The following is a 25927-nucleotide window of genomic DNA, read 5'->3' on the forward strand; positions in this document are numbered from 1 at the left end:
TTTATATCATCCCAGCTCTGCACCACAATTAACCTGCAACTTAGCCTCCAGCAAGTCAAATTGTGCTTTCTCATCTGATGCAGAGAAAGTTCCCCAAGGTTTCTCTGTAACCAGAAGTTAGGCACAGCAAATCCGAGGTAGCTGCTGTGTTCTTTATTTGCAGTGCATTAACAGGAAATCAAACAGTGTAAAAAATACAACAGATATAGAAAGAGGATGATTTTAGTCCTCTGCAGTGAAAATCCAAACCCTGAAGTTTGTAATTACATCAATTATCAATCTGTTTTCCTTAGAAAATTTTGATGCAGAACAGTCACAGATGACATTTTTTTAATAAAGAAATAATGGCCATATACTTTGCATATCTACTGTATTCTCTACACTCACATATGCATATGCATATAAATGAGGAGGGAGAACATGCAAAAGGCTCCATGTAGCACAAATACATGGAGACTTACTCTGCGGGAAGTTTCCAAAGCAAAATGGAGATTTAAAAAATAAATACAAGTGCAGACTACTGTTTTGTACTGAGAAATTCAGACTGTTATTAAGAAATAATCCAGGAAATTCTGATTTTTCTCCACCATGTTCTGTGTGCAATGAATGGTCCATGAAAGGAAAACCACACCCATGAGGAAAATTTGAAAGCCATGAATTTGGGATGCTTGTCCAAGAGAAAGAAATACAAGACTAATCTGTACAGTTCGCTCCATGTTAAATAGAAGAACTGTTTTCATGCAATCAATGAAAGATAAAAGAGGGGGGTGGTAGAGATGCTGAAAGAAACAAAACAATAAATGTGTTTGAGCAAACTGGGCTCGCTAAGGACATTTTAAAGACAGCATGAGCTAACTGGACTGGGGAGGGGAAGTCTCAATGATTGCTTTAGAAGACTTAATGGACCTAACTCCCTAAAAATTGCTCCATCTTATGCATCTCACCCCATCAGTCCCCATGAGTGCTCCTGTCACAAGTGTATACCCCTAGGAGCCGTCATGACCTTTGGAACAGCAGAGCAATACAGACTGGCTGGCTCAGTACAGTGGCACTTGCTTTATTGCTGCTTGTTAATGGAGGCCTGGTTTTGTCTCCTGGGCCTACTGAGATCAGCATCCCTCTACTATGCTCCTGAGTTAGGCTCAAAACTTGTCTGGTATCTTAACCATGATTAATTGTAACTTCCCTGCGACAAGATGTTGTTAATCCACGGGACACATAAAGAAAAGTCATGGCTTTTCAAAATGACTCCTCATATTGTGGAGTAGATATTTAACTTAGAAACTGAATTGCAAGGGTAGTCTCCCTGTAGACCCATGAGGAAAGAGAGTGACTCCTGTTAGAGTCACTCTGGGAATTGTCTGGGGGAAGTCTCTCCCTTTATGCTGGATATGCAGCTGAAGGCTAACTAGCTTCCTAATGCAGGCACTTAAGTCAGGTATCTGAAGCTAATCAAATCCACTACTGTGTCAGAAATGGACCAGCATGTGCTTTAAGTTCCTGCATCTTCAAGTTTTGGGGAAAAAACAATCTGTCCTGTGGCACTGCCCTGCAGAGCCCCAGTGAGCACAGAAAAGGCTGAAGTAGAGCTGTGCTGTATCATGTCCTCTCCCCTCCCCTGAATACAGTCCTCTGCAGATCTCTGAGACATCCCAGACCTTGGCATGTGCAGAGGTTGCCAGGCATGGACTCAGTCCTGCGTTGCTGTAATGGGGATTTGAAATACAGAGCATGGGTGGTCAGAATTAGACTTTTCAAGAATAAGAACAAACACTGCATGAAGATTCTATGAACAAACCCTCTGTCCTTAAATTGAAGTTAGAGGCTGCAGCACTTCTAAGCGGAGGGAGAGGCTCCCTCTAGCCTGCCATCAAGCTAAAGTACAGATCTTCCCAAATTACTGTGAATAGGAGAAAGAAAAACCAAATGCAGAGCTGAGAAAGAATGAGTGGAAGTGAAAGAGACAGGGAAAAAATGCAAGGAATATTTACAGTATGATACAAGGTACAGTACAATTTTTATTCAAATTTCCCCATCTTTAGCTCTAAAAGACACAAGAAATTTAGCCATTGTACCTCAAGACTAGTCTTGCTTCTTTTATTACTCTACGCCTTTATCAATAGAGAAATATTCCTTTCCTTTTGACTTACCTTTTGTATGTTAATATTATTTTTCCCTTGCTTAAAGAGAAAAGAAAGGTGAATGCTTTAAAGCATTGCCATAATTAGGGAGCTTATTAACCTCTGAGTGCAGCTTGTCAAATTAGAAGCAGAGCTGACGCTACTTCCCAGGTAACCAGCCACGACCAGGCTTCAGAAGCAATCTTTTAACCTTTTTCCACTGAGGATGAGAAAGCAGCATCCTTTGCTAATAATGACCCAGCACACCTGAAGTGGAAGCAGAAATCAGAAACACTGGAAGGGAGCTGTCCCTCCAATAGTGAGAGGTAACGCAGAACTCTTTTCCCACTTTTCCACATTCTTTAGATGAGCCCCAGCACAAGTGAGATAGGAAGGAGTTCTGCCTGCCTCCCAAGGGACATGCACAGGTCCAGTGCCCTAAGGAGATAAAGACATGCCTGTTGATTGTCTGCTGACCACCAGCACAGCATGTGTGTAGCTGGCACATCAGTGCATGGCACCTGAGCTGGCCAGGGAAGCCAAAAGTGAAATGGAAGCAGGGGCTGTGTGGATGTGCATCCTCTGGACCCTGCTCTCTGATGGTCCTCAAGCTCTGCTCTCAGGGAAACCTGCTCCAGAAAAATCATGCTGCAGTCTGTCTCCTGCCCTGTCTCTTGTGTGCCCTGTGGCACTTGACCAAGTTGTAAGAGTTGTGGTCCCAAAGCCAAGGCTGGCTTGGGTGGGCCTGCCAGGGCTGACAGCGCCTCTGCTCTGGGGCAGAACCAAAGCACAGGAGTGCTGCACTGTTTTGGCAGAGCTGTCACCCCAGAAAGGCAAGCTCCACGTGGCCCTTTCTGGGAGTTTTGTGGGGAAACCTTCTTAAATGGAAAGAGGAGGCTTTAGGAGGCTGTAGGAAGACCTTTAAAGAGGGGAATGGTTGGTTTGCAGATGTAGAAAAGCTATTGTTACAGAAACACATTTTTTGTAGTACTACAGAACTGAATCTCTAACCAGCCTGGATAAAGGGTGGAATTGTGTTTGAAGATGATAGTATTAGAAGAAGTGAAATTCAGCTCCTGAAATGAGTTAGCATTTTTGCAATCTTCATGTCTTCTCAGAGGGAGAGCAATTGTACGTTAGGGTGTATTATTATATCCTGCTTGTAATAATACCTTCTCTGGTGTAATTATGCTAAGATTGACAATCTCCCTACATATGGGAATGCTTTAAAACATTTACTTTTCCTTTCTCTTTCAGCAACAGAAAAATTATACTAAAATACAAAAGGTAAGCTAAATGGAAAGAAATATTTCAATATTGATAAAGACCAAAGAATAACCAAAGGAACAAGACCAGTCTTGAATCTAATACACCAGACAATTATCAGGATTGTCTCTCTTCTGCTTTCTCTTCCAGGCTCCAGGAGAAAGAAGAATCAATTAGCCCTCTGCAGACTATGACCTTGAAGGATGCAGCTTTAAGGGGAATATGCTGAGTAAGACAGAAAAGAGAAGAGAAGAGAAAAAGATTTGGAAACTCATGGAGGGGATAGGTTCAGAAACAGTACATCAAGCGCAGAAGATGAAATGTGCATTTTAAAAAAATTTATTTCTGCACTGGAAAAAAAATTTGCAGCACATAAAGGACTTTCTGGGAACATATTACCTCACTCTGCCTGAAAAGAAAAAAAAAGACACTGAAAGGCAAAAGAAGGGACAATCCAATTTGCAGATGCTACTTTTCAAGCCATGTCACAGAAAATTTTATAGCTGTCAAAGGCATTGAAAAAAAAAGTTAGCACTGATGCAATCTGTCAACCTCTTCAACAAATCTTGCTCCACATAAAACACAATGATGCGTTTGAAATGCAGCTGTTTCTAAAACCCCAAGACAGTGCTTTAAGAGCCGTCCAAAAAAGTTCTTTTCATGCCTCTTGGAATTCTAAGGCAGACCTTCTGCAGTTATTTTTCCAGCTAGATTTTCTGATTTTTCTTTGCAGATAATCAGAGACGCTTGCCATAGTCAGAATTATGTACCACAGTTAGGATAAATTCTGTCTATGCAACATTCTCCCCTAGAGCAAACCAAACTTGATCTGCTACCAGCTCTCCCCCTCCTTTCAGTCTGTAGCTACAATGCCTTAGAAACATTTATCTTTAAAAAATAAAAACCCAAACCCCAAAAACTCCTACACACACAAAACCTCCAAATCAAAATAAAAAAAACCCTCTCACCCTAATCGCCTAACTTCTGGACCACTATTTATCTCTACCACTATTATCAGATGTGAGCAGCTCTGAATGCAGATAATGGCTTTTTGTCAGTGACAGCTCCAAAGAATCTTTTCTCCACCCCTTCCTTTACTTCAGAGATGAAGTTAGCATGTTTTTGAAAAAGGTTTGCCACACATGTGGAAATTCAAGAGGGATTCTTGAGGCAATTATGACTAAACAGTGGTCTCTGGTCACTTTATGAAGCAAAATGTGTTAAAAAGTCATATATTTAATGTCAGAATGTTTGCACTACAAAAAAGATTTTATGCATCAGCAATATTTAAAAGAAAGCTCACTTAGTATAGTTCTATTTAATTGCAAAGGTGGTTAATTCAAGTAATACCACAGACAAAGCCCCCTGTCATTTAATGGTACGGCAGTATTTCTCTATTAGACTGTTTCCATCTGACAAATTACTTTTAATCTGAAGGGTGGTTGCCACCCATTATCTAAGCAAAAGGCAGCAGGGTTTCTACAGGTATACTCAGAACTTTCTTTCACTAATTCTGGAACTGCTGTTCAAGATTGACTCTCAGCTGAAAGGACCTCCTCTGAAATCACTGTAGTTATGCTCATTTCCACTGGCCAGGCGGTTGGCCTAAAATGTTAGATTTAATCCAAACGCCACACATCTATACTAAGTTCAGTCCCAGTGGGGCTAAATGCAGAAGTGAACTTCTGGTGACTTCAGAGCTCCAGGGTGAGGTCCTGTATGTGCCATCTTCAATGTGCCAACCTGCGGCATTACAGGGAAGGCATGAGGGAGAATAAATGATATGGGGTCCTGCAAGGAAATTTGTGAGGAATGCAAGTTTTCACTCTGATCACTGCAGCTTTCCACAGGAAACCTCATCCCTGTGCTCTCAGCAGAAGAGTGTGCTGTCTCCTTTTTTACTAGAGTTACACAGCTTTACACAGCTCAGGAATTGCTGGCTTGGTTTGCTTTAAATCTGGTGGGTAAAAATCATGAATGTCAAAGAAATGACACTTCAGCAATACAGTATTTTGATGCTTTATGATTACTACTAAGAAAATAATATTTTTATTTGTTTTTATGATAAGCAAAGACTAATTTGGAAATTGATTCTTCCTACATCAGCAAGAATGCTTTCCTGAAATGCCCCACAAAAGGCAGTAAGGCAATATATGAGAAACAATTAAACAAGAAGCAGCTCCTAGAGATAGGGGAAGACACAGAGAAATGTATGCTTTGCTCTTAAAAGAAAGGGAAAAATCATAAGCTAGATGCTAAATTAATGGTTCCCAGTTTCTAACTGCTTCTGTTGTCGCTTTTTCTCACTGTTCTGAGAGTTTCATGAGGATGTTAGGGATATTTGGCAGCCACAGACTTCAGAAAGGACGTACTAGAAATGCTCTGTAGGCAAGGCAAAGAACACACATGGAAGATCCAGCACAAGAGACAAAGCCAATTTATAAGGAAAATACACTATGTGGAGTAGCTATCAGATAAACCCTTGAAGCAAATCACGTACTTCCTTACAAGTGGATGCAGAGAAAAAGGTGGTACTAGCCCTTCACAGACATCCCAGATGAAGTCCTGCATACCTCAGAATTAAATTCTGAGGACTCTAGACGCTGTTCTCAGAAGGCAACACATGCTGCACCTGTCTTAGCATGCTTAAGCTTTGCAAGTCAATCACATGCCCTCCTTGTAGACAGTCACAGAACAGTTAAGTGCCTTTTTTTTCTTTTGTTTTTTTTCTGTGAAAGGAAAAAAAAAAAAACCACCCAAAGAAACACATAGCTTTTACTTACAAAGTTTTGGAGTAGTTTGGAGATTGGTTTCTGTTGCTTGTGCCTGAGATGCTGTGGTAGGCTCCAGGGCGGGTGGTGACAGCGAAGGTGCGGCAGAGGACAACAACGCAACATCTAGGATGCGGTTATATAGAGAAGGCTGGAGGAACGGTTTGGAGGGTACAAGTGAGCTGTCACTGTGCACTGTCACTTCAGCCTTGCTCTTGGGGCTAGGTACGAGGAAGGGTGAGGCATACACCTCCGAAGGCACCCAGGCAGACAGAGCTGTAGGATCCACAGCACTCTTTGGGTCTTGTCCTATCCTCCCAGGGTCAAGGTGGGTAGGAGAGTCATACTCAAAAATCTTGTCCACAAAGACCCACTTGAGGCCAGCAATGCAGAGGCAAAGGCTAAGCAGGCAAGCCAAGATAGGGGCGATGCAGATCTTTTCAGAGTTGAGGCAGCCCTTCAGTCGCTCTGCCTCCAGGCACGCACAGCAGGTTGCGGCAAGGCCTGCTATCCCCTGGACCCTCCTGTCCTCTCTTTGGGTCCCCGGCATGTTCTCCTCATCCGGGAGCCCGTTGAGGGACGCATCAGGGCTCAGCTGAGCTGAGGGGCTGGGGAAAGTGTCGGCAGCTACTTCAGACATGTTTAAGCATCAGCTCTCAAACAGCTCACCTCCAAAAGGCCTTAACTCTATCACAGTCCATTACTGTGAGACACAGACAAAAAGAGACGGTAGTAATAGTCACAGTGCTCTGCAAAAATCACAGAGTGGGAGTCAATAAAAGGTCGAAGCTCAGCAACATCATCCAAACTGAGAGAGGAGTAATGCACAGGAAAAATTAGATCCCCCCAGTCCCTGTGCCCCCAAGCCCTCTGTCACTGTCTCTGCTTCTCTGAAGTGAGAATAGCTTTGCAATCACTGAGCCACTTTGCTAGCCACTTTTATAATTCCTTAAATGCCTCTCAAGCAATTCCAGCTCTTCAGCAGGGAGAAGAAACATTCCCCCAAAAGCAAGCACAACAAAACAAAATAGAGGTAAGGAGGGTCATGAGATAAAGAAAACCACAAACACTGAACAAACTGACCAGATTAAGTAAACCAGTAGCCCAGAGTGAAAGGCAAGACTCTCACCTTGAGCATCTGAGGCTGGTATCTGCTCAGACGAGGAAAACAATTGTCATGCGGTAGAAGGAGCAAAAGCAAAATCTCTAACAACAGCGGCAACGGCAGAAGTGACAGTAGCAGCAGCATCCTGTCGTGTTACAGCGGCGGCTGAAAGAGGCTGAATCATTACAGAGCAGCAGGTGCTCGCTGTCTGAGCATCACTGCAAACAATATCATTACAGAGAGGTTTGAAAGCAAGAGCGATGCCAAGACGGTGGTAACTCCCTTTATCTCCCCTCCCTCTTTGTCCTCCTTGAGCGCTCATTCACTTTCCTCCGTTTCCCCCCCCCCGCCCGCCCCGCTCCCCCAGCCCCCTCGCAGCCTGTTTCCCTGATGTACAGACTCGCTCCTTCCTCCCCTACCCCACCCCCCGCACTCTGCAGGGCTGCTCTGAGTGAAATCAGTACACCCAGCAACGCAGGACTGTCAGTGACTTCCTATTTTATCCAATTAGGAGGAATAAAGGCCATCAAATCAAAGGGAGGGAGCGGACAGGAGTTGCTCACCCACCCACTCCCTCTCTCCAGGCAAAGCGTGGCCAGAGGCAGCGGCGGCCATCGATGGCAAAGTCCTCCAGCAGGGACTGGGTGTCGGTGGGAGCTCTTTGGATTGGACTGGGCTCGCTTAGTCTGATATTCGATCTCTCCCAGGGGGAAGACCTCTTTCCAGAAGCAGTTCCTCCCTGCCTGACACCTAGAGACAGCTTGTCTTTCCAAGCTCCTGAATAAGTTTTATTTCCTAGGAATAGGGCTGGAATGCATCTTAGATCAAGCAGAGGAAATAAAAATACCCAAGCCATTCCCATCTCTGATAAATTTTCATTCAAGTTATTGCAAAGAGGTTTGCTTTTTTTAAAAATTCCATTTTCCAACCTCCTTTCCAGACCCTTTTCCAACCCCAAAAAACCCCAGACTTTACACTAAAGTCAGTTCCTGAATGCACTTTTCAAGAGCTCACATGTTGCTAGAATAGATCCTCACTCACCTTAGACTAAAAAAAAAAAAAATAAAAAATTAAAAATTAAACTATTACTTATTATTATTCTTGTTTTTGTTATTTAAAGGCTTACATTTTGTTAAATTTGGCTGCCGTTACTAACATGGAGTACTACCATTTCCACCAATGCAGTATAATACAGGGGTAAATCAATATACAATCAATACAGGGGTAAATCAAATGCAGTATAATACAGGGGTCCCGTTAACATAATGAAAGCAAGACTAGAATCAGATCTATTCCCAGTCTCTTTTGTCTCTCACAGAAAAATACACCCGTCCAACAATAAAGGCATGTACGAAACACAAGGTGCTTATAGCACAATTTCCAGGTCCTTGAACTTAATGAAAGCATTTGCACTGAAGTTTTGCTGGTGAGAATCCCCCTTTCTCCTTAGTATAAATGGCTGTGGGATGCATAAGGAGACAAAGAATCAAATGCTAAAAATTGCTCTGAACTAATTTTTGTTGGTGTCTTGTTTAGGCACATGAAAGGTAAATTCCTTTGTAGTTATTTATTTTTGGTAGTGTCAAAAGAGGCATCTGACTCTATCCATGTTCTCTTTCTGCCTCCAACTCTTTTCCCATCTCACCCCTCCTTCCATGGGAACATTAGTAACATTCACATGAAAAAAATTTATCAAAATCTCAATGAATCCCATGGTGTTTTTATGGACTGTCATGTCAAGGACTAATTGATGGATGTCTGATCACAAAGCTTCCTGTGAGGCGGTCGTAGCCAACTGAAGTAATCACAATGCTACTACAATCAAGTGCTTGGAGCATTTACCTTAAAGCACAGCTAGTGATAACACTCTCTGAAGGAATGTAAAAAGATAAATCATCTTACAATCTACATTACCACTGAAGTGTCTGGTCCTTAGGTTAATGATGTGATCAGCAGCCTCAGACAGAACGAACAGCTTGCACTGCATATTTACATACATGGCTTCTCTTATTACAAAGCACATGTTCCCTTTTGCTGGTAATATCCTGCACCAGTGCTGCCTCTCTTGAGTATCTCAAAACCTATTTCAAACAGCACTAACAACACAACCTCTGTAGAAAGTATAACAAAAAGTAGCACTGCCGTGACATGTGTGGTGGTCCCTGGCTACAAGTAAGCACCGTTTCTAGAGAAAGGATGTACATTTCATTCGATTAACTGATAAATCCAGAAAAAAAAGGCACACTTTCACACACCCAAGTTGTTCCTCAAGTGTGAAGCTACAGCATCACTCTTCAAAGTGGAGTGGAAGTTGAGAACCAGCTGGAAATATTCTATTCATTGCACAGATGAGATAATACAGCATCTGAATGCTTGGCAGAAAATTCTTAAAATTACTTTCCTTCTTTATTCATGTCTAATTTTTCAATATTCCTATTACCAGCAAGAGAATTTTCCCTGCTGACACTTCTCTGAGCCTGTGTTTAAAACCCAGTCCTGTCCGCATCTTTCCTGCACTGGTCTTCCTGGCAAACTGCCTGCGTTCAATCTCCAGTAATCTTCGTGACCCTCCATCCTATCTACACTTATCTGCCCTCCTTTAAATCATGTTCCTGCTTTGCTCACATCTTCCTGGTGCCGTGCTGAACAGAAACGAACGTGGAGACCTGCACCTTCCTTACAAGGGCTGCCACGAAGTAAAACCGAACGCGCAAAACACTGGACAGAGGGACAGCTGGACAGAGGGATGCCGTGCTACCTGCACGGGGGACGCATTCAGGGGCTCCTCTGCATGCGGGGGCATCGCCCCCTTTCACATCCTGCTGCCGTCAGCTCGCAAGGACCGGGAATGGGCTCTTCCCAAAGGCTCCTGCCCTAGCCCGGCGGGCTAAACTGAGGCTGGAGAGCATCTCTCCCCGCCTTCTTCCCCTCCACCGGCAGGCCCAGCCGGCCCGCCCAGCTCCTCCCGGCAGGCAGGCAGGCAGGCAGGCACACCCGCACACCCCCGCCGGCTCCGCGGCCGCAGCGTGCCCGCGGTCCCTGGCTCCCGGCCAGGCTGCAGTGCCCTCCTCCGCTGCGGGTCCCTTCCCCCGCCGCACCTCCAGCCCTGGCGCGCAGCCTGCCTGCCTCAGCATCACGCCGCCGGCTGTGCCCAGACCTCCTCCCCCTCCTCCCCTCCGCAGGGAAGCCTGCAGAGCTGCTTCAGCCCCCCAGCTCCGCAGGGGCTACGGGCCTGCGGCGAGGAGAGCGGGGCGGCACCCGGCACGCTGTCCCCGCCTTCGGGGTGCCTGGCGGCTCCTGCTATTCCCCGACGATTAGGGCGAAGGGAGGTGCTGAATCATCGCCCAGACAGCTTCCCTGGCCCCGCTCCACAGGTGGCCAAAGCCAGGGCCAGAACACAGCCTGCCTGCCGTGCTGCAATCCTATACCTTACGGTCTGGTTCCTCCTGGGACCTTTCGGACCAAAAAAAAACCCCGTGCGCTCTACCAAGTCGGGGTGGGTATGAGAGCACATGAATTTCTGAGTCGGCTCTCGAGGATGCAGTAAAAGCTCATTGATGATGGTCTCTCACTTCAGGTCTGAAGATAAGTGTATAAACTGAAGGTACAGGTCATTGACTTCGGGGGTCCTTCCTGTTCCTCTTGCCCCCAAGGCAATGCGGAAAAAATGCTATATCCTGCATCTGCAGGCTGGAGCTTTTTACATTTCTGTAGTGACACGCTAGCAGTGGCATGCTGTGCTTAAACACGGATTCTGCCCGGCTGAAGGAGATGAGTGGCTGGGAAGAGTCAGCAACTGGCTCATTGGAAGGGAGGCCTGGAAAATCAAGTGGGGGCATGACCTTGAAAGTAATGAAGTTTTACTGGGGTAGCCCATTGGTGGTATATACAGCAGGATAAGGAAGGAAATTACTTGTCTGTTTCAATAAGGTTAGCTTCATGCGCAAAGCTTTATTCCTGATTCCACGTAGCTTGGGTCTCTTTGGCTTAGATGAAAATGCAGTTTGAGTCTACACTAATGAAGCTGATCTATGACTGAGATTTGGGCTCCTGCCAAATAACAGGTTGAAACTAAGAGCCTTAGAAAACTTTAATTTTATTTCATGGAGTGTTTTTGCAAAGAATCAAGTGGGTTTTTTTTGTGAAGCTTCACTCGCAAAAGGCTCAAAGAAATAACACAAAACACCAATTTTATGGGTGCTAAAAGGAGGTGGACTTCCAACTGCAGAAGACTAATTTCTCTGGCCAGCCACAAAGATGTGAATAGATGTGTGATTATGACCAACATCCTCCTGCAAACTAGCGCACAAGTACCATTTAACTCAGCTGACCCTTCAGTCATACCATAATTAGACCCAAACCTGCTGAAAGTTTTGAAAAGTAAGCTTGGTGAGTCATTCTCATGGAAGCCATTGGATTTCAAATATCTATCTCCTTCAAATACAGTCTCAATAGTCCTCAAAAAGATTCCCTAAGAATTATCTACTGTCTTCCAACTGCTGGGACATTAGGAAATTAAAATACCTCTTCACAAGTGGTTATTCATGGCTCTGCTGTACAACAGCTTAAGAAAGAATACTCAGAGGACCATACATCAATATAGGACAAGTGATATGCACCCCCTCCCCCAGACTGGTTTCCTTTAAGAACATGCCCATTCTTCAGTAAGAACCAACCAGCAACATGCAGCACCAACTGCTCCATCATGTGTTTGATTGCACCCCTTTTTCTACCATACACTGAGAAATTAAAAGCATTGTAACTAAGAATCTGAGAAGAAAAAAAAAAAAGTGCATGTTCATTAAGAAGAGATTGATGAGGAAGATAAAAGGATCGCTTTTTATTGATTGCACTTTCTTCAAATTAAATAAGTGCACTATATAAAGATGGAGGAGTGACCTAAAGCAAGTGATCAGGCCCAGTGAGCGACATCACTGCCAGCAGTCATGGTGTGGGAAGAGGGGGCCACCACACGTGGTAGAAAATGATTCATTTATTCATCCTTTCAGTGTTTCAACAATCTTTCTTCCATAATCCATTTCCCTTGGACTGATGCCAGCATTCTTTGAGTCCTTCCAAAAGCCCTTACTAGGAACCTCATCTTTCAGCTCAAATGGCACAAGGAGAAAACTTCATTTTGCCTCTATACTGGTCCTGTCACTGAACTACAAATGTTAAAAGGGGACAAACTGTCACTTGCACACAGACATCCTATTTTTCACCTGATGTAAAGCAAATATAACACAGATGATAGTGCTGCTTTTGCTTCTGCCCATTTCCATCACCTTCTTCCCTTTATTGGTTTTAAACCCTCTGCTCATCTGCAGCCATATGTGAGTGAGGAGATGAAACACCAAGCCTCTAAGAAAAGGCAGGAAAAGATATATCCAGGTATAGACATGAGGCTAAGTATGTTAATGTCAGCAGAATAATTACTGTTTTTAATTTGGTTGGTATAAAGGATTGCTGTGGGAAGACCCCCTCCTTTCAGACAACACAAAAGATGGGAGACATGAAGAAGCTCTTCTAATGCTCTTTGTACCCTCAAGCCAAACCCACTCTATTGGATGCTGGTGTTTCAGAAGCAGGTCTTCACACTAGTATGTTACTTGGAAATGTATGAAGAACAGTATGCAAACAAACAGCAGTAATTCTGAAAATGTTTGGGAGAGCTCATGTTGCCTCTGTAGTAGTATTTTCTGTATTGGCATCACACATACACATTTACACCAAGAATTTACACACTGTAGGTCCAATAGTTGTGTCTTGCAGAGACATTGATTTGAAAAAAACAACACAGCAACAATGGCTGTGTAGTATATACTTTAAATAGCTACAGCCAGTAATTGAAACTGAAAACTGCAATAAAATGGGCTGTTATTTCAGGCAAACCAAAAAGGTGTTCCGAGTCTTTTCATCTTCAAGTGAAATGTAAGACACTGAGTTTCTTTCATCCTATTCTAAAGCAGAGCTGGTGGCACTACACCAGACATGGAAATAGGACATGAAACTATGAATGTCAGGGTTTTTCATCAGTGGCACCGACTCACTTCCCCAGCCTCTGCTAAGTCACAAAATGGGGATGGGCCCCAGCACTGTTCAGACTAATGGAAACTATCTTGACCATGTGGTAAAGGAACATTTAAAAGGTGCAAAGACAAGTAATGCACTCTGCTAGGCTCTTCTGCCTGAGGGCAGAAGCAGACAGAAAATGTCCATGTGCAATTCAGATGTTTTTTAAATTTGTTTGTTTGGGGATTGTTTCTTTCTCCCAAGTCCGACACCCCTTTCACTCTGTCACTGGCATCTCCAGCAAACCTGCTGGGCCGTTGTGATTATTTATTTTCACACTCTGGCAGTGAGCTGGAGCAGCAGTGAAGTCACAGGGCTCAGGCTTGGTCATTCACTCCCACCTACCCTAGTACTGCACTCCTGGTTTTGAACCACTTTATTCAGACAGAAAAAAATTCCTCATGGTATTCATAGGACAGTTGCAATACCGCTATTTTGCACAGGCTCAGCTATGCAGGATTTTGTGCTGTCAGCCTCTGTATTCACAGTGCTCCGACTGCTGGACAATGATAATTTGATTCAAGGTCCTGAAAACCCTGAATCAAGGGGTTATCCCTTCCTCATTGACATGCAGTTAATAAAATACTTAAATGCGCATCTAGTTAAACAAGTGGTGAAATGCCTTCCTGATTAGAGATGGGCCACATCATATATCTAAGTGCCTTTTTGAATCAGAGCCTAATCAGGAACTGAGAAGGCATTTTTGGAGCATAGTGCAGTGGTTTCATGATAAACAGTTTGGGTGGCAATATCATCCTTTTCCTTGCCTCTCCTTTCTTTTTGCTCCTTCTGTTCTGTCACTTGCACTAATGCACTAACATTGTTCAGCCCTAATTCTCATGCTGGTCCTGTAAATACCTATATATCTATATATCTCCTAGGCTGAAAGAAAGAGAATAGGACCATGCTCCAGAGGCCTGAAGTCTTGATCTTGTCTTCTCACAAAAGACTTTGCATAGTGAAACCATGACCCAAAGCACTTCCTGAATCTGGGCTTAATTTAGGCAGAGGCATGTAGAAGATCCCAGCAGGATGCACATCACTCTGAAATATTTTGGCTGCACTTACTGCAGCTTTTGGGGTTTTTTTTTTTGGTTGTTGTTGTTTTGTTTGTATAAATAGAATTATTTTTGTACCTGCATGTATTCTCAACAGCTGCTGTTTAAAACTTAAGGCACCATACTTTATTTCACCTTTTAATATTCTAACTGCTCATGGAGTTTTTAATAGAGAACTCTTTACTATATGTGCATTCAATAGTTTTGCTATTAGAAAAGCAAAAAGAAGTCAAAGGCATGAAGCCTACTGCATGGAGGAATTTCTGTATCATTAAATAAACATGTATTAACGATAGGACATTAACATATTTGTGGCTTGGACTTTTGAAGTACATCTTACAGAAAAGTTACACTTCAAGAATCTCCAAATTTCAGAATTCTTGCAGAAAATATTATGATTTCAGCTCAAGAGATGGTTTGTTTAGCAACTTTCCACAAATATGTCTAAATAATGAAATTAATCTACCTTATCCTAAATTGAGATATTACTTCAATTACACTTGTTAGATTCAGTTCTGGTCATGTTTATATGTTGCCTGGTTATGCACAAGTTAGCAGAATTGATACGTCCACTGTTTGAAGCAGATAATCAGCAAGATATTTTTTTGTGCAAAAATTCAGCAATAGCAAAAGCAATAGCTCTCACCATGCCTCAGAATCTTAGTACCTAATACCATTTAATATTTAATGTTTAATATTCTTTCTTAGTGCATTCAGAAGGCCATAGAAGGCATGAATCCCTCCGTTGGAATTGGCTGGAAAACTGTCAGTTTCCAACAAATTAAGAAGAATTCAAGTAAGTATGACAAAGGATATTTTTTGTTTAGCAATGAGTTTTGAGTAGTCTAATCAAATATGCTTTTATTACATAGCTAAGTTTTAAATGCAAAGCTCAACATGTCACATCTTTATCACTTCTGCCCCCAGGCTCTTTTTTTGTGCTCTGTATGGTCTAGCAGAAAAGCAAAACTCTCATCTTCCAGAAATCAATTGATTTAAGGTAATTAACTTTTCTCACAAACGGGACTTCTGTATTTGTACATCAGGCTGAGTCTTGTCAAGAGCAAGAGAGGAAACTGGCGAAGAGGAAACTCTGAAACCTTAAAGAAATGTTCATTTGCCTGATGCAGTTCAAAGCTACAGAGCAGACTCTGTGTGGCTCCAGACACTGAGTAGACCCCTGCACCAAAGCAGATTTATTACAGCTTGTTTGTATTTAACACATTGGACACACAGCAGCACTGGGCAATATGGGCTACTGGGTGATACAAGTCCTGTAATGCAGCTTTGGAAACATCCCTTTCTGCAGGACATTGAACAACCTAGAAATGAAGCATCAGAGGCAGTGACAGAGCTGATACACGTATACATATGATCAGAATGAGTTTATAACTATAATTTCATTTGAAGGATTCATTATTCCTGCAGCATTTCCTGCATTCACACTGCAGGTCATGTCCACTGGGGGTGCATTATGTGTGCCTGTGTTTCACTGCAGAGGCTACAGAGCGGCAGTGAGACTTCAAAAACAGAATGGAGAGGACAGCCTGTCTTTTTCCTTCTTCCTAAGGGTGTCTAAGGAATAAATGCATTTACTCTGAAAGATTATTTGAAAAGGTGGTCCAGAGAGGCAGGGCTAAGCTAATCCTGTATTCTGTGTTCCCAGCCAAGCTCATCCATATTAGCATCCAGAGAGAAAGTCAAATAAAATAGAGCTGTCCTCACGTTCACCAGTGCGTTGTAGGTATGCTATGCCTGTGGAGAACAGTGGCTACAAAGTGGAGAAGGGAAGCCTACAGGGCTACAAGAAAAATAAAAAGGCAGTTTGTGTCTTTGGCCTGTATGTACATAAATTAAATTAAATAGAGTCCCTAAATCCCTTTCCGACCAGGGCCACACTGAAGCCAGACATTATAAAACTCTCCCTTTCCTTCAGAAATTTGCTTCTGCAAAGATGGGGTCAAATATCTTGCCAGTGTGAGCAAGATTTCATCCTACTCAGGTATGGAAATAGTAAGGATCCAATACATGCTTTCATTTGAGAGATGCTTTGCTCTTGCTTAAACTCGGCATATTGCTTAACTTTTGCTTAACTCCAATTAAAGTAAAAGCTGCCAAAGGACAGAAAAACCTCTCAGTGTTTCTATTTTCACACTAAATCCTTTGTCCTTCCTTCAGGTTTCCAACAAAGGAACGACATTCTAACAACTTTGCACATGCTAGAGGAGAAAACAAGGATGTGACCAAAATAGATTCCATTCTAAAGGTGCCAGCTTCACAGGACAAAGACCAAACTCCCAAGGATGGACCAGGCTGACGCCCATTCATGGGCAAAACAATTCTAGTTATTCCTGAAGCCTTCATCTTAGTTAAGGAATGAAACGACAGGGGGTCTTCTATTTTTAACTCCTTTTGGTCTGAAGAGTAGAGATCGTGCTCCTACTTCACTGATGACTTTGAAACTATTCTCTGAATGTTAGTAACATTCTCTTGTTACTAACACTTGAGAGATATGTGAAATTGGGTATACTGCATTCCTTTCCTTCATCAGGCATCAGTTCATGGCTTCATCAGGAAAGCAGCCTTGCGCAGCTGCATAGAGTTCGCTCCATGAGACCGCCTTCAAGAATACAATATGAATAAAATTCAAGTGAACTGAAAAGAATTATATCGTTTTGGCCTGCACTGCTGAGTATGTGCTAGTAACACTACACAGTGCAGGTGTGAGCAGACAATACATTTCCCTTTCTAAACTAGCCTGCTTAAGAAGTGCTAGTATTATCCCAACAGTGACTATTAGGGTTAGACATGGGCTAAATAAAAACCTATGCAGCTGGGTATCGTCAGCATTAATAATTACTTGTATCTGTTCCCACCACCTTTCACCCCCACCTCCATCTTCTTTCCTCCTCTAACAAAAAAAAGTGATCTCTGTTCATGTATGTAATTACAGGAAACATTATGCATTATTAATGTGACTGCAGCAGACAAAAAGTTCAGGTTTACTGCTTACCAGTGTAGAGGTAAGTTGTAGCTACTGGCAACAGTCAGCTTGCCCGTGCATTAGATAATGAGACAGTTTCCAAGAGTTCCAACTCTTGGAAACAGTCTCATTATCTAATGAGAGGCAAAGTAATAGAGGCTAAATAATACCAGCTATTTGGAAAAGCACAGAAGTTGGAAGGCATGATGCATCTGAATCTGCCATTGAGATGGACAACAAAGGACAACCTGTAAGAATTATTCCAGGAAAAATTAAGTTGCGACTATAAGGTTGTGTATTTTCTTTGATCCATGAATGGGATTATGTTCAAAAGCAATTAAATCAGCTGGAAGTCTACAGAGGCTGGGCAGAGAAGAAACAGGTACAGATAGTACCCCATGAGATGAAGCACCCCAATTAAAGATCTTTACGATGCCTTTTTCCTACCAAAACAACAGTGTTCACTGTAAGCTGGAAAAAGTATGCATGTGTGTGAAATCACTCCTGTGATTTCAAGGAAAATCAGACAGGTCAGGACAGAAGTGCTCATTTCCTGGCACGCCAAACAGTGACCTATGATTGCAGACATGAATCTGTCTAACTGGTATCTGTACATTAATGCTGAAGAAATGCCATTCAGATTTCATTTTCTGTTGCTCTGTACAACATATTATGGCTCACAGAACATGGATACAGAGCTGGAACTCCTGAAATGAAGGCTTAGAACAGCAGAAACATACCGTGTGACTTGAACAAGCAATAAAGTTACAGATTAGATACACGGATTAAAGTCACAGACACTAATTCAGACCTGCCTCCCCAGCAGGATGCCTTTGCGCAGTTTCAACCTAAGTCCCAATTTCTTTTTCCCCTCCTCAAGGGGTTCCTTTCTTTGTACAAAATTTGTAACTGCTCTTGATAAAGTGCCTAAAATGTAAAAATTATAAAAAGCAGCAAGGAGCTGTCCTAAAGCTGAAGAGTCAGAACCTTCTCCCATAGACTGCTGATGTACCTCACAGATTTAAGGGATCTGCCAGAAAAACTCAAGTGGACTCCCTGCCCAATAGTCAGAGGGGAGGCCTCTGGTCTGCCTTCAGGACCAAAGGGCTAGCTAGCATGAAATTGGGCACACATGCAATGTTAAAGCTTTGCTATCCCAGATCACTTGTGCGTTACTGGACAAGCGCTGCAAAGGATTGTCATGACAGCTGTCCTTTGGGTTGTAGTCCCTCACTTCACCCTGGCATCTGACAGAACCTCCCTAGTGGCTTCAGGCCAAATGTTTGTTCTTCCCACAATGGGAACAGTTGGGCACAATGGAGATTAGGGTGAAAAACACTGCAGTCTGGCCTTTGTAGATGACTCTCTCTGGTTTGAGTGGCAACAGTTAGCTAGGACCTTTTCAGCTACCCGTGGCCATTGACTATTTCAGTGCTGAAGACAGGCTTTTTAATACCAGTGTGGGGAACAGCACACAGATGACAGAAAAATCCTTTGGTGATTATTTCGGCTAATCCTATTAGGAAAGAAAGGCTTCCAATTGCAAAAGCAACAAAAAAACCTTCCAGAGAAGGAGTCCACCACTTCAAATTAAATCAACGCGCCGATCCAGTCCACGATAGCCTGATTATTATTGTACATAAGAAACCTTGTGTTAACTGAAATGAAAAAATTATTCAATGTTTTAAGAAGTATATTTAAAAATTTTTAAATGCATTTGAAATACCTACAGATTCAAGAGACTGCTTCCCTGCTTGTATTTTATTTGCACTTGACTAGACCACAGTTCTGCTTGTATATTTTGCAAGTAAGACTTTTACAGAATGGCACAATTTCATAAGGATTTTGCTTAGGTTCCAAATTTATGCTACAAGAGAGGATACAATTTATGTTCCTAAAATTTTCTCTTATTTTAATGCTTTGGTACCATGACAGTGGTAGAATTAACTCTTTCATGTGCTCATCAGAAATTCAGCTAGAGTGTTTAAAATGACAGTAACTTGATTTACTGAGCAATAAGAGGAATTATCCTTCTATGGCCACCAGCCAAACAAGCAATCTTTTAATAAGGCATGTGCAGTCACTGCATTTCCTTTATGAGGGAGGGAAAAAAAAAGGAAGCCAGTTAAAAAAAAAAAAAAAAAAATTTGTACTTGGGCACTTAAAATGAACCTAACTTGGTAAACAGGCAGATCCAACTGTGTGGCCTTGGGCATTTTCATTTGCTTTCTTACACCTGCAACTGTACGTGTCTCTCCTCCATTCCTTACCCTACAGGTTCCTGGATGAACCAGGATCCTGCTCAGATCCTTTTGCAATCATAGACTTCACCCAACATGTTAATAGGAGCTTTTGGTTGTATTTTAAAATAACCTATCATGGCTACCCTTTTCTCGCCCTTGGGAGTCTTCTTTCTCTCCTGAAATCACACTTTAAAAACTGGCAGAACAGACTGCTTTAAGAACTTCCACATTCCTCTTGCTGAAGGAAGCCTCCAACTTTGCAGGAAATAATGATACATTTTTTACATCAGAGATGTGAATGTCACTGAAGCTTTTTTTGAAGACTTAATGAACAGACAAGACACATGGTGAACACTCTCACAGAAAAATAGTAGGTGCATTTATATGATCATAGTTTAATGCTTTTTTTTTCTTTTTTTTTTCTCCTTCCTTACAACGTTGAGGAAGCTCCTCAAAGGCAGGATCTAGGAGATGGACAGACATGGAGACAACTTCCCATGCTCCATCTTAGTCATCTTCAGCATGCTGGCTGTCTACCTGGCTTCCTACTCAGCACCTGATCATGGAACAACCTTTGGCAATTGTTTGGACTAATACTCGCAAGAAATAATTTTAGTTTTGAGGCATCAAAAGTCTCCCTGGGCATCCATTGGGATTTCTGCACATGCATTTCAGAATTCATGGGCTGGTCCCTCAGGAGCCAACTAGTCCTAAGACATGTGCTTAAGGCTGCTCAGGAAGTTTTTCCTCTGACCAGTGTCTCGTTAACATCCAATTGCTAGACAGTCTTTTTTTGAGAAGAAGAATATGTCATTGTGACTGTTGTCCCTGTGATACGTTTTTGCATTTGCAGATGTACAACTTCCCTCAAGTTAGAAAAAAATCTAAGCAGGATTGCATATCTGCTAAAGACTGGGAAAGAAAGACTGTTTGATGCCTGACCAGCAGCACCAATTGTGTTTACCCTGAGCATGAGTGTGAAAATGCAGGAGAAAGAGGCAGATGTTTTGTGGGACCTCTCTCCATTTATTTAGCAAATATACAAATAACTGCAAGACTTCTTTACAGCCTTTCACATATTGAAAACACAGCAAAATATTTTTGTAAGTGAAGGGAAATATTTTTGTAAGTGGTGAGAGAATGTGAGAATATTTAATAAAAGCTAGGGCCATCTGAAAACTACTTTGCTGCTGTCAGTAATTAATGCATGAGTTATAAAACTCAAGTAACTAATTTTGAGCCTGTCTTCTTTTGTAGAGCTGTCTTTCTAGCTGAGATCAAACACATTGCTTAGTGGATCAATCCCTTTTCCCTTCCCCTTCCCCACAAACATTCCTGTTTAAACATCTACATTTTCCTATAGTAACATTATGCATTGTGTCTGAAATTGACATGATCATGGAAATTCCCAAAGGAATCTGGAGCATGGCTCATGTTGCTCTTGCTGCACAGGAAATGCAACCATTCTTACTCATCCTTCCTCTATAATGAAGAGTCAGATTCATTGTCTTGCTGTGCTGAGGAGGAAATTGCTGCATAATCTCCTTTCACAGCTAGACAATCCTCTCTTTCCAAAGCAGGCTAAGCATGCAAATTCTCCAGACATATTTGATGAATTTCTAATCACAGTGGGTGAAATGACAGGGCAAGGGTGAGTGTCAGTGACAGAAGCCTTGTGCTAATGCCCTGCTGAAGACATTGTTTTCCTTGTATATTCACCCACATATTAATTGTGGGTGATACATATCAATTGTATCTGCTCTTGGACAACTAAACCATAATCAGGTCAAGCTGTGGCCAGTCTTAAGATCAGTTAGAAGCCTTGAAAAGACCGACATAGGGATATTTCTCAGCACTTCACAAAGTGAAGTGCAAAATGAAACCCCCCAAGGCTTCCCAGTTTAGGATATTACATCACCAGGGTAGTGAAGGGAGTGCCTTCAGACAGGCAGAGTATACCCTTCCATCTCTTGAGCTAAGAGAAGCTGGACTGTGAGGAGCAGGCCAAATTACCCCTCTGCAGCCTGTCAGGTGATTTTACAGTCCTCTGCAATCAGATTTTCCTGTATGGGGAATGGAGACATTTCTTTTTTCCAGGTGGATATAGAAAAGAAAAATTATCTGCCATCAAGAAGCACTTATTTGCTTAGGCCCCATGCAGGTAGAATTCTTAGGGAAATTCTGAGAAAATATTCGATAGCTGCATGGAAAATAGGAACATTCCTGCACTAACAAAACCTAATGCTTCTTATGCCCAGGCTAGTAAATCTCATGCTGTAGCATATATGCCAATAGTTGAGTGCAGGAGGGCAAGGATGACATTTTCTAGGTAATGAAACAAGTCAACAGTTTTCCACGAGGACTGTTTTTGCACCTGGCTCTCCCTTTCTGGCCTTGCTCACAGATAGTGGACAGTAATCAGTAAAGTACTGACATATAAATTGGAGAGGCCAAACAAGGTTACAGAAAGTAATATAAACAAGATTACAGAAGAGACAAGACTCCTCATAAACCTAACTAGAGAAAAATAGGAGTCAGAAAGGTTGAGTTCCCTCTCCTGGCCACAGTGTGAGAGAAAATTAATTTAGCAAAGGCATCATCTTTTTGTTGTGTCTTTCCCTGAGTCCTTGAGGCACCAGCTGCTGCCTGTGCCTGAGACAAGCACACAGGGCTTGGTGGGCACTGGGGCTGGCCAGCTTGTTTTCTCATGCATGTTTCTGGCTGTTCTGCTTCCCCACCACCTGTGAGCATGGGGTTGTGGCAGAAATTCTGCCCAGCACCAAACGCTGCCTTCCAGAACAGGTCAGCTACCTTTTCTTTCTGTGGCCAGGTAGAGGAGGTCGAGCACCATGATTGCTTCACGTGTGATCAGTTTGACTGGCTGACAGCTGGGTCTTTTGTTCAAGATATTTCAAAGTTGACATCGTGCTCAGAGATAGTGCTCAAAATTATTTGAAACAACTATTTTTGGCAGAGCTACTGAGGGTCAAGACATCATCCTGACTAGGACTGAGGAGTCCTCAAAGATCAGGAGAGCACGCAAAGCTCTTTAAAAACGCAGAGGACCCTTATTAGTCAGTGTTTCTCACAAATGCTGTAATGTACTTTGTCACACTGACAATTTCTTGAGATAATAAAAGGGGATATGCCAAGAATATGGCGGTATCTTAGGAAGGCAGTGATGTGATTGAGACAGAGGCTAAGCAGAAATGCCAGCTCATACTACCATGCTTTCCCCTCCTTTCTGCTTATACTATCTTTTCCTATGATCCACCACCCCTTCAATCCTAGCATACTGCAGGTGAAATCTACAGCAGGAGGTCAAAGAATTGATAGCCAATTCTCTGCTTGCTTCCCATTTCAGAGTCAGCTGATGCCCATTTCTTCTTATAAGTATTTTTAAATAATTCTTTTCTTCCTTAAGAAATCTCTAAATTTTCAGCAATCCTGTGTGAATCATCAGCTCTGGCTAATGTACATTGAATGAACATTATGTTCTGAAAATTTGATGACAATAAAAATATTTGACTTTCTCTTTCTGACTTTCTTTATCACCACACAGAGAAAATTCTTCATCCACTACTTCATACATGATGCTCTTGGGTTGTTGTGAATAGCAATCTCATATTTTACAAGATATTTACAGATAATAAAAGCTATTCCTCAGGATGAAACAACATCCACAGGAACAGATTCTTATCAAATTAAAAGGAAAGACTCCCTCCTCTGTACACAGCCTTCCTTACTGACCATCTGCTAATAGTGTCCATGTGTGTATGAAATTAATTTGCATATTTAAATTGAAAATCTCCATTTGCTCAGCCTGCCTATAACTGTGCTTTCTTGATGGGATGAATATTCGGTCTCTGATGTATGCATATTATCCAGTGAACATATAATTGCAAATGCAATCCACATCCAATTATCTAGAGTTTTACTGCATATTTTCTACATATAACTCAAGCAGTAAGTACAACAGTACATTAGCTCTCCAGGTGTCTATTTGGCTGGAAGAATTACTAGGGTGCTGGCATTTAGCTATTGACCTTGGAAGTGTAATTCATTCATGGTGTTGCTGCCAACATGAGAGGTCACTTACAGATTCGATGCAGGACAGAGACATTGTGGGGAAGACACAGAGAATTCTCTCCATCTGGCAAAAACATGCAATTGGTTAAAGTAAACAGTCCCCAACCCATGTCTAATTTCCTCTTGCAAGCCTCCAGGAAGAAATTTCACCAGTGCACAGACCAAATGCACTGGCTGATCACACATGGAGAGGATTTCAGACTTGTGTTACCTCCCATGATGCTTGGGATTGATCTGCCACTCTCAGTGATCACAGCTACACTGGCATGACTACTAGTCCACCAAAAAAGATACAGAATCTCAATATGTTCATAGCATTCCTTCTCTGGATCTGTCTTAACCTGCTCCCTCCAAAGTGAGAAATATTTAAACGAGTTACAAGGATGTACTCTGCAGATGCAGCTTGCCTAGTAGCCAAGAACAGCATCTGATTCAGAGCTCATTACACCAGGGATCTGAAGCACCAGTTCTTCAAGACAGATCGACATGCATTTGAATGAGCTGCATCACTGCTCAAGGCAACTCTTCATCCTTCCAGCCAGATTAGTGTTTAAGATTCTTCTGGTCTCTCACAGTCTCTGAGACAACTGTTATCTTACTGTCTGTCAAGTATTAGTTGTCACTGTGTCAGCTAATGGGTTTTGTGTAGATTATTAAAATATTCAAGAACTATGCATAACCTTGCTAAGCCAAATATTTCCCCAGTGGGAAATAGAAGGAAAGAGCCATTCCAGGGAAATAAGGAAATAATAAAAGTCATACTAACAGTATAAAAAGTACAGTGCAAGATCCAATCCTATTTCACCATGTGCGCTGTGGAATCACTCCATATTTGTGTTGTTTTAAATAACATAAAATATTTAGGAATGCAAAACAATTAGTGCAAGTTTTGGACTTTCTTAGAATGGAAAAAGGCGGTGTGGGGGGGGTGGGGGTGGCATTTAATCAGGCAAAAGCTACTGTTCTCTCAGAACAATAACTAAACTGTTGAACTGATGCCCCATGGCACTGGACGTCAGCGTTTGAAAGCTTACAACAGAATTTTAGCTACAACTGAAAGAACATTCTCAGTTACTATATATAAAACCATAGACATTTCAAACAAATAAAAGCACCACATGTGGTTAGCTCACTTCTAATTTGGAAAGGGTAGAAAAAGCTTTCTGCCACTGACAGTTTCTGCCACAACTAGCACCAGTAAATCCAATGAGTAGGTTTCTACAATGCAGGTAGCTGTGGCTTTCACAGCTGGGTATCTGCCTGCAAAATAGATATTATCAAAAACCACCCTAATATTTCTTTCCTGGAGTATGGCTTATCCTTTTCTTTTAGAAACCAACCATTCCAGTAATACTCCTCATCAACTATGTTGACATTTTGGAAAGCTCATCTAAATACACGTCAGACACTTGACTGTGTTAAGAGCCATATTTTGGATCATTGTGAATATTACCAGAAAGATATCAGTAACATATTCACTTTTATAAACCTCAGAAAAATAATCACTGTTTTAAATTCTGAAGGGCTATTACCGCCTCATGTATAAAAGGTAAACTTTTAGATAATCTCAATGGCACATGGTATTGCTAAAACTTTAGGCTGCAGAGCTGTGTCCAGTCAAATCCTTCCCTATTAAACATCACTTCTGAACATTCTGAACATCTGGAGCAAGGAGCTTTTCTGTGTTGAATAAACGGAACAAAAACAAATGGACAAACAAAAGAGCCAAATGCTCAGGGTTGGGAAAACAGTTGTCTCCTCTGTTGGCTTGGATTGCAGTGCAGTAGGTGTTATCTCACATCTCTGCTCAGGAGCAGTGACCATGGTTGCTAAAGTTGGGAGGGCTGGGATGTAATGCCAGTTGCTTTTTGCCCCAAAATACATGGTCATTGGGAAGGCTGGGGTGGGACAGGTAGCCTGACTGCTCAGAGGTTCCAACACTGCTCAGCAGGAAAGGAGACAGATCATGCTCTCAGTCTAAGGGCGAGCATGGCTAGGCTACAACTACATCACATACCACTTCACTGTGGCTCTGCCCCTCATTAAAAATCGTTTACATGTGTCTTCTTCCAGTTCTCAGTGTCTAAACTGTGGAAGGAGTGACTCTCAGCCCATCCAAGTGATGTTTTCGTGGCATTACTATAACTTCATGATTAATTCCCTCTGGCATAGTTAAAGACACGTATGAGTCTTCGGGGGTTGCAATATCTGCTGGGATGA

At 42.2% G+C, this 25927-nt stretch overlaps 1 protein-coding gene across 3 annotated transcripts in view; it reads right to left on the bottom strand.

Annotated features, from left to right (window-relative positions):
- The window catches only part of NRG1 (neuregulin 1), a gene marked incomplete at both ends in the record, with an annotated part of 170764 nt that overhangs the window by 88736 nt on the left and 56101 nt on the right, over positions 1-25927 (bottom strand). For 2 of the 3 annotated variants that reach the window (XM_084225539.1, XM_084225538.1), the window contains one exon: positions 6170-6797. The exons of the other annotated variant lie outside the window; for it this stretch is intronic. In XM_084225539.1, the coding sequence (XP_084081665.1) occupies positions 6170-6797 (628 nt within the window). Of the gene's footprint in view, positions 1-6169; positions 6798-25927 lie in introns of those variants that run through there. 3 annotated transcript variants of the gene reach the window in all.

This window comes from Fringilla coelebs, assembly GCF_963513975.1.
Source record: "Fringilla coelebs genome assembly, chromosome: Z".
NCBI lineage: Eukaryota > Metazoa > Chordata > Aves > Passeriformes > Fringillidae > Fringilla > Fringilla coelebs.